The sequence below is a fragment of the Trachypithecus francoisi genome, unplaced genomic scaffold (assembly GCF_009764315.1).
Source record: "Trachypithecus francoisi isolate TF-2019V2 unplaced genomic scaffold, Tfra_2.0 Lachesis_group1, whole genome shotgun sequence".
NCBI classification, from domain to species: domain Eukaryota; kingdom Metazoa; phylum Chordata; class Mammalia; order Primates; family Cercopithecidae; genus Trachypithecus; species Trachypithecus francoisi.
Window position 1 is genome coordinate 117,615,948 of NW_022681454.1, and position 9,567 is coordinate 117,625,514.

General features: G+C 43.0%; 2 protein-coding genes across 2 annotated transcripts in view; both read right to left on the minus strand.

Moving 5' to 3' along the window:
- Positions 1-1,082, minus strand: part of TNIP3 (TNFAIP3 interacting protein 3) — a 136,244-nt gene extending 135,162 nt beyond the window's left edge. The window contains exon 1 of the mRNA XM_033215145.1: positions 979-1,082. The gene's annotated coding sequence lies outside the window, so the exon portion shown is untranslated. The remainder of the gene's footprint in view (positions 1-978) is intronic.
- On the minus strand, positions 744-4,522 carry LOC117085848 (probable E3 ubiquitin-protein ligase HERC6). Its single transcript, XM_033215146.1, has 2 exons — positions 4,288-4,522; positions 744-1,089 (listed from the first exon to the last, which is right to left on the minus strand). Exons 1-2 carry the CDS (start codon positions 4,502-4,504, stop codon positions 992-994), a joined length of 315 nt encoding a protein of 104 aa, XP_033071037.1. The 5' UTR covers positions 4,505-4,522; the 3' UTR covers positions 744-991.
- Positions 4,523-9,567: the final 5,045 nt, after the last annotated feature.

Sequence of the window (9,567 nt, forward strand, 5' to 3'; positions counted from 1 at the left end):
TCAATATTTTATGTTGGGAAAAAAACTTTTCCTCTTCCACCTTTGGTCCAATATTTGGGGGCTTGCAAATTAACTGACAATAGATTAACATGAGAAAAGACAAAGGTTATTTACAGGTGTGCTCACTATTGCAGACTATCCCAAAGTAAAGTCTTATATCTGTCAACTTAATAAAAGGCGGGGCTTTGGGACTTCAATGAGAAAGTATAGAAGGTTCTATCGGGCTTTTTGATGGTAATGGTAATGGGTGGTCTATCTTAATGACAACTGAATTCCCAGGAAACTCTCACTCAAGGAAGCTACTGGGAACTGTATTTTCAGGAGGCTCTGTTTTAGTGTGATAAAGGAAGTTGAGGTAAGATTTATATCTGTATCTTTTGCAGCTCAAATGTTTCTTCTTTACAGTAGTCTTTATACCCACTCTGGAGGTCTAAGTGGGCCCCCATAGATATTCCAAGAGATAAGATTAGGATCAAAGGGTCACATCTCATTTCACTCTGCTCTGATTAAATAATAATTGCTGTTGTAGGTTTTTTCCTGCCTTCATCCTTCGGGTTAGGAACTGTGTTGTCATAGTCTTTTTTTTTTTTTTTTTTTTTGAGACTGAGTCTCCCTCCATTGCCCAGGCTGGAGTGCAGTGCATTCTCTGCATGCACTGCAACCTCTGCCTCCCAGGTTCAAGCGATTCTCCGGCTTCTGCCTCCAGAGTAGTTGGGATTGCAGGTGCCTGCCACCATGCCCGGCTAATTTTCTTGTATTTTTTGTAGAGAGGGGCTTTCGCCATGTTGACCAGGCTGGTCTCAAATTCCTGACCTCAAGTGATCTGCCCACCTTAGCCTTCCAAAATGTTGGGATTACAGACGTGAATCACTGGAGCTGGCCTGTCACAGTCGTCTTTGTATCCTGGCATCTTGCATGGTGCCTGGCACATGGTACTAAATATATTGAATAAATGAAGGAGTGGATTGAAATACTTACTTAGGTGTGAAACTTATTTCCTTGAATTCTCCAATCCCCAGCTGCCCTTCAGAACCAGCTCCCCATGCGAAGACCCTTCCTTTGTGGCACACAGCCAGGGAGTGCTCCTTCCTGAAGCTCACAAGATCAACATTTAGGGTTTCCAATGCCTGAATTGGTTCTTTGGAAAACAAAACAAAACACCCCCCAACCACCACCACCAGATTATTAATTTAACAGAAGTTTAAGACAGCACTTTTCTTCAAAAAGAAGGATCATCCAGATTTCTTGTCTCCTCCAATGGTCTTTTAAATCAAGACCTTAAGTCCATTCTAAATGTCTGAAGGAAGTAAATTCAATGTGTGTTACCCTGTCTTTATAGGATACAGCTCTGTTAAAATAATCAACTGGGAGACTATTAAGTTGAGATGGCTCCAGCGCCTTGGGTTCCTACCTAAGCAAACCAAAACTCAACTCAGAGTGATTGATCATAGCCTAGGAAAATGAAACTTAAGGTTAAGCAATCAGAAACCACCAACTAACATCTAAGAGACTTTACCAACCAGAAACTGCTGACTGCTTCAAACAAGGGACTTTCCACTTTAACCAATCAAATATTTTTTCTCAAGTCTATCTTTTAATGGCTGTTATTTAAAGGAGTAGGCATTATGGAGTAGGCATTATGGAGGGGGTAACTTCTAGGCACTATGACACATGACCAAATGTTTCTCTAGCAAAACCCAGCAAAATAAAGGGACCCAGAAAAAATTTAGGATCTCCTCCATTTTGCCATTCTGTCTTCCCACCCTAAACACTGAAAGCAGTGAATCCCTTGCTCAGAAGGAAATTCGAAGGGCGCCTACCTCATGAGTGTGAGAGGCAGGTGCTGGATCGTCTTACAATGAAAAGTGAAAACTATGCCCCAATGGAGGCCCTAAATATGGCCACAAATGAAAACTGGATCACATTTCCCTACAAGTCAATCTAAACTGCTTTCCCAAGGTGTCTGTCTGAATTATTGGAGGTTTGGAGTTGAGAACATCATACCAGTAAAGTTTTGGTAACATTTAAGATTTTGGTTTTCCTTTTATCTTTGTAATCTTATCTTTTTCAACTATTTACTGTCAATTTATGCAAGGCTAAAATTTCCCAAAGATTCATACACTCACAAAGATAGAAACTGGTACCAGTTTTCTGGAGAACAATTTGGCGTTAAGTATCATGTTGCCCTTCATTTCCAAATGAAGGTGATAAGACCTGAAAACTTACTACTTTACCAAAAGAATTTGAGCTGAAGGCAATTGAGAATCAACAGATGAAGGAAGAGTTCTCTGCTCTCTTCTGATCTACCTAAAAGTAGGTCATAAATATCCTTTTGTGAGAAGCTCCCATCTCCTGCACCAAGAAGAGAAGGGTCGGCCAGGCGCGGTGGCTCATGCCTGTAATCCCAGCACTTTGGGAGGCTGAGGCGGGTGGATCACGAGGTCAGGAATTTGAGACCAGCCTGGCCAACATGGTGAAACCCCATCTCTACTAAAAATATAAAAATTAGCTGGGCATGGTGGGGCATGCCTGTAATCCCAGCTACTTGGGAGGCTGAGGCAGAAGAACCATTTGAACCCAGGAGGCATAGGTTGCAGTGAGCTGAGATCATGCCATTGCACTCCAGTCTGGTGACAGAATGAAACTCCATCTCAAAAAATAAAAATAAAAATAAAAAAAAGAAGAGAAGGGTCACCTAAGACGAAGACTTGGCACTGAGGTGAGCCTGCATAAACAAGTCTAGTTAAAATAACCCTTATCTTCCATTAGATTTTCCCATATATTTTTCTAGTCACTTTCCCTGAGTTCATCATCCTTTAAAGTCCAAATCCCCCTTTCTTTGTTAAACATGGTACACAAGCTCCTAAGTCGAAGCACTTGAGTTTCACTTCTATTCTGTAAATTCCCACGCATGTAAATTTCCCTATATGTAAAAGATTAATAAAATTGTATGCTTTTTCTCCTGTCAATCTGTCTTTTGTCAGTTAAGTTTGCAGGACCCAGGTGCTGAACCTAAGAGGGTAAAGGAAAAATTTTCCTCCTCCACACACCTTTTGAAACTATTCTCAGCAAGTCATCAGAAATGTGGTTAAATATTTGCTTACAAGAATATCAATCAGTATTATTTATAAAAGTCCCTAGTGGGAAACAATCTAATTTCCACAAAAAGAGAATAATTATGGTACTCTCAGAGTTTAGAATGTTATGTGGCAATTTAAAATATATTTTCAAAACATACACAATAAAAGGGTAATATGTTCATAAGATTATGTTTGATGAAAACACAATGTTCAGAGTTGCATGAATACTGCATATACAAATCTATAATGACATGATTTTTATAAAGATTATATACATAGAAAAAAGTAGACAGGGAGAAAATGCATCAAAACGTTAGGAATTATCTTTGGGTGTTGGAGCTATGGTGATTTCTTTCTCATATTTCTACAATAATCCATAACGATTATTGTATTATCATATATATAATATATTTATTATTATTATTATTTTGAAACGGAATCTTGCTCTGTCGCCAGGCTGGAGTGCAGTGGCACGATCTCGGCTCACTGCAACCTCCGCCTCCTGGGTTCAAGCGATTCCCCTGCCTCAGCCTCCCTAGTAGCTAGGACTACAGGCACACGCCACCACGCCCGGCTAATTTTTTGTATTTTAGTAGAGACGGGGTTTCAGCATATTGACTAGGATGGTCTCGATCTCCTGACCTCGTGATCCGCCGGCCTCGGCCTCCCAAAGTGCTGGGATTATAGGTGTGAGCCACTGCGCCCAGCCTATCACATATTTTTAAAGAAAAAATGTCCCTGTGTATTTCTAAGGGAGATACAGGTGTCCAACCCACAAACCACGTTTGTAAGGTCAGACTGCCTTCTCCAGGTAGAACCGCGTAGGCGAGGATTTGCAAGGCAAGCCGGAGGGCCCACATCTCTTTCCAGAGCAGCGTTGACCAGGTTAGTTTCGGCTCTCAGTTTCGCTTTGAACTTGAATTGGAAACCGAAACAAATCCGAGGGGCATCGGGAAAACGAAACTGAGGAAGTTGCTCTTCTTAGCACAGGACACCATTTTCCCGGTTCCTGTGGCTCTTCTGGTCCCGTGGGATCCGAGGCTCCCAACACCCCTCCCCTCCTGGCCCGCGGCGCCCAGTATCTGAGCCACTCCCTGCACCTGGGTCCCAGCGCCCCGCACCCGGTTGTCTGCGCCCGGTACCCAAGCCCCCGCGCCCATGCACTGGGGTCCCCACGCCCATGCACTGGGGTCCCCACACCCCGCACCTGGGGCCCCGCGCTCACCTGGCCACTCCCCGCGCGGCGCGCCCCTGCGGCCCAGCTGGACCCTGCTGTTGTCTCCGCACGAGAGGACCCTGTGGTTGGTCAACAACAGCAGAGAATGGCGCTCCCCGCTGGCCGCCTGCAGTAGCTCAGCCCCGGGGCTGCGCTCCGTCCTCGGGCGCTGCAGCTCCCTGGAGTCGGTGCCCCAACAGAAATACATTCCGCTTCTGCGCCCTGTCGCCTGCTCCGGATTCCGTCCGTCCCGCTGCCACAGGCTCCCGAATGCTGGTGACTGGGTGCGCGATGATTTCCAGGATATCAAGATGCTTACCCTGTCTTCAACCCGCCCCAGGAGCCCAGCCCTGGCTCCACGTCAGCTCTCTCTGCTGCCTGAACTTCAAGTGCTGAAGAGCAGAGAGGGCGTCCCAGGTCTTGAACCTGAGTTTACATCCTAGGTTTATGAGTCATTAATGCCACTTTGGGTAAGTTACCTAATGATTCCGTGCTTCAGCTATCACATCTACGAAATATGGACAGCAATTCAGCAAATCTAATATGTTGGGATAATTTAATAGACATCTAAAGTGTTAGAATAATACCTAGAGTAGTTAATAAAGCATCTGAGTGCCCGCCTCTTTCCAGACCTTTTTTGGCATCGAAAAATACAAGTTTGGTTTTTGTTTGTTTGTTTGAGAAGGAGTCTCGCTCTGTCGCCCAGGCTGGAGTGCAGTGGCGCCATCTCGGCTCACTGCGACCTCCACCTCACGGGTTCAAGCGATTCTCCTGTCTCAGCCTCCAGAGTAGGTGGGATTACGGGCGTGCGCCACGACGCCCGGCTAATTTTTGTATTTTTAGTAAAGATGGGGTTTCCTCATGTTGGCCAGGCTGGTCTCGAACTCCTGACCTCGATCCACGCCCCCCCCCCAGCTTCCCAAAGTGCAGGAATTACAGGCCTGAGCCTCCACGCCCGACCTGCAAATACAGTTAGTGAAAGACAAGATCCTCTTGATGCGTTTACATTCTCCTGAGGAAAAGAGAACATAAACAGATAAACACAAAAGTGTAATATCAAGGGTCAACGAAAAATACAATAGGAACCAGAGGGTGAAGGCCAAAGGCACTGGTATTTGAGATGATATTAGGGAAGATCTCCCTGATGAAGTGATATTTGTGCAGAGAGCTGAGGGGACATGGGAAATGAGGGAATGAGTCGTGATATTGCCTAAGGGCAGAGGATGAAAAGCAGCAGTTGGAAAGTTTTGAATAGAGAAGAGCCATGATCTGACTTTAGTTTTTAACGATTCATCTGGCTGCTGTGTGAAAAATAATAGGACAAAAATGGAAGCAGAAAGCCAGTTAGCAGAGACTACTTCAGAGTCCAGGTCAAGTGATATCCTAGAAGGGAAGAGAGAAGTTATTAGATTCAAGACATGTTTTGAAAGTAAGAGTCCACAGATTTGATGACGGATTAGAAATTGGGGGGAAAGAAGAAAAGGGATTAGGGATTACTCCAGGGTTGACTTAGGGGTTACTGCAAGGTAAACTCTACTGGACTGGGAAACCGTGAGGAAGGTGCAGGTTTAGAGCTATGTGGGTCTGGAGTATAGATTGGTAATAACTGTGAGATGCTTGTTAATCAAGAAGGCAATAGAATAAACTGTTTTGGAGTTGTAGAGAGAAGCTGGGGTGTAGTCAGAAAATTGGGAGCCATCAGTGTAGAGATGATGCTTAAAGCCAGATGGCTGAATGAGAACCCCCAGGGGGTGAATGTGGCAACAATGTGGCAGAGGCTAGAGGACTGATCATAGGAGGAAAACCAGGAGCTGGAGTTATAGACAGAGCAAGTTATGAATAAGAGAAGGATCAACTCTGTCAATTTCTTGTAGAGCAAGGTAAGGATTGAGCACTGATTTGTATTTATTTATTTGTTTGTTTGAGACCGAGTTTCCGCTCTTGTCACCCAGGTTGGAGTGCAATGGCACCATCTCAACTCACAGCAACCTCTGCCTCCCAGGTTCAAGTGATCCTCCCGCCTCAGCCTCCTAAGTAGTGGGACTACAGTCATGTGCCACTACGCCCAGCTAGCTTTTGTATTTTTTGAAGAGATGGGGTTTCACCATGTTGCCCAGGCTGATCTCGAACTCCTGACCTCAGGTGATCTGCCTACCTCAGCCTTCCAAAGTGCTGTGATTACAGGCCACCATGTCCAGCTGAGCACTGGTTTTTAGATTTGGCAACTTTGACAACGTTAGCCATCATCAGCATTATTGATTTTTTTAAAGAAACTATTATAGAACCTATTTATATAATTTCAATTCACCACTCTTTATGACCATATTTCAAGTTCTTTAAAGAGAAGAACAAATGTTCTTTATTTTTCTACTTCAAGAGTACCTGGAACTTGGTAGATGCTAATAAGGGTATATTGGACAATTGGATTGATGAGTAGTGAGTCAGTGAATATTATTAATATTTCTGGCTCTGTTTTCTTATATACCAAATATAACCTTTTTCTGAATAGTAATTTCTTAATGTTTATTTCTTTTTTCAAGCACAAAATGTAAGAGTTTGGTATTATTACCATAAGACACTGAGCCCTCATATTAAGTTATTTCTTTAAAAAAAACTTTTTTTTTTTTTGAGACAGAGTCTCACTTTGCCACCTAGACAGGAGTGTAGTGGCACGATCTCAGCTCACTGCAAACGCCACCTCCCTGGTTCAAGCAATTCTCCTGCTTCAGCCTCCTGAATAGCTGAGATTACAGGCGGGCACTACCACACCTGGCTAATTTTTGTATTTTTCGTAGAGATGGGGTTTCACCATGTTTGCCAGGCTGGTCTCGAACTCCTGATCTCAAGTGATCTGCCTGCGTCAGCCTCCGAAAGTGCTGGGATTACAGGCGTGAGCCACCAATCTTGGCCTAAAAAATTTTTTATTGATACATAATAGATGTACATGTTTTGGGGGTACATATGATAATTTGACACATTATCAAATTGGGATATCTATCTCCTTAAGTAATTTATCTTGGGCTAGCCACAGTGGCTCATGCCTGTAATCCTAGCACTTTAGGAAGCCAAGATGGGAGGATCGCTTGAGCTCAGGAGTTGGAGACCAGCCTGGGCAACATGGTGAAACCCTATCTTTGCCAAAAATACAAAAAACAGCTGGGCTTATTGGCACATACCTGTAGTCCCAGCTACATGGAAGGCTGAGGTGGGAGGATTGCTTGAGCCTGGAGCCTGGGAGGTGGAAGGTGCAGTGAGCCCAGATCACGCCACTGCACTCCAGCCTGTGTGACAGAACCAGATCCTATCTTAAAAAGAAAAAAAAAAAAAGGAACATTCAAATTATTATTGGCTAGTGATTTTGAAATATACCTATAGTCATTCTACTGAGCTATTGAACACCAGGTCTTATTTCTTCTATCCAAATATATATTTGTATCCATTAATCAACCTCTCATTTTCCCCACCCTCACCCCCATTCTTCCTGGGCTCTGGTTACCAACAGTCTACTCCTTATCTTCATGAGGTTCACTTTTTTCTTTTTTTTTTTTTTAACTCTCTGACATGTGAGTGAAAACACATGATAATTGTCTTTCTGTGCTTGGCTTATTTCACTTAACATAATGACCATTCCACCCATGTTGCTGCAAAAATGACAGAATTTCATTCTTTTTTTATGGCTGAAGAATACTTTATTATGTATATGTACCACATTTTCTTTATCCATTCATCTATTGATGGGCACTTAGCCTGATTCCAAATTTGGGCTATTGTGAATAGTACTGCAGCGAATGTGGGAGTGCAGATGTCTCTTTGATATATTGATTTGCTTTCTTTTGTATATACACCAAGTAGTGAAATTGCTGAATCATACGGTATTTCTATATTTAGTTTTTTGAGGAATCTCCATACTGTTCTCTATAGTGGCTGTACTAATTTACATTCCCACCAACAATGTATGAAATGTACACCAACAGTGTACGTTTCTCTACATCCTCACCAGCAATCCTTATTCCCTTTTAGTAAAAGCCATTAGCTGGGGTGAGATGATATCTCATGGTTTTGGTTTGCATTTCTATGATGATTAGTGATGTTGAGCATTTTTTCATATACTGGTTGGCTATTAGTATGTCTGCTTTTGAGAAATGTCTGTTCAGATCATTTGCCCATTTTAAAATCAGATTTTTTTGCTGTTGAGTTATTTGAGTTTCTTATAATAATATGGTTATTAATCCCTTGTCAGATAGATAGTTTGCAAATATTTTTCTCCCATTCTGTAGGTTGTCTCTTCACTTTGTTGATTGTTTCCTTTGCTGTGCAGAAGCTTTTTCACTTGATGTAATCTCACTGGTCTATTTTTGCTTTTGTTGCCTGTGATTTTGAGATCTTCCACAAAATTTTTTGCCCAGACCAATGTGCTAAAGCTTTTCCCCAATGTTTTCTTCTAGTAGTTTCATGTCTTATATTAAGTCTTTAATTAGCTTTGATTTGATTTTGGTTGGGAACAAGACCCCCAAAATCTGGCCATAAACTGGCCCCAAAACTGGCCGTAAACAAAATCTCTGCAGCACTGTGACATGTTCATGGTGGCCATAATGCCCACAATGGAAGGTTGTGGGTTTACAGGAATGAGGGCAAGGAATACCTGGCCCACCCAGGGTGGAAAACCACTTAAAGGCCTTCTTAAGCCACAAACAACAGCATGAGTGATCTGTGCCTTAAGGACATGCTCCTGCTGCAGTTAACTAGCCCAACCTATTCCTTTAATTCTGCCCATCCATTCGTTTCCCATAAGGGATACTTTTAGTTAATTGAATATCTATAGAAACAATGCTAATGACTGGCTTGCTGTGAATAAATACATGGGTGAATCTCTGTTCAGGGCTCTCAGCTCTGAAGGCTGTGAGACCCCTGATTTCCCACTTCACACCTCTATATTTCTGTGTGTGTGTCTTTAATTCCTCTAGCGCCCCTGGGTTAGGGCCCCAACCGAGCTGGTCTTGGCAGATTTTTGTACCTGGGTCTAGTTTCTTTCTTTTTTTTTCTTTTTTTTTTTTTTGAGACAGAGTTTTGCTCTTGTCTGCCAGGCTAGAGTGCAATGGCATGATTTCTGCTCACTGCAACCTCCAACTCCCAGGTTCAAGTGATTCTCCTGCCTCAGCCTCCTGAGTAGCTGGAATTACAGCCGTCTGCCATCATGCCTGGCTAATTTTTGTATTTTTAGTACAGACAGAGTTTTGCTGTGTTGGCCAGGCTGGTCTTCAACTCCTGACC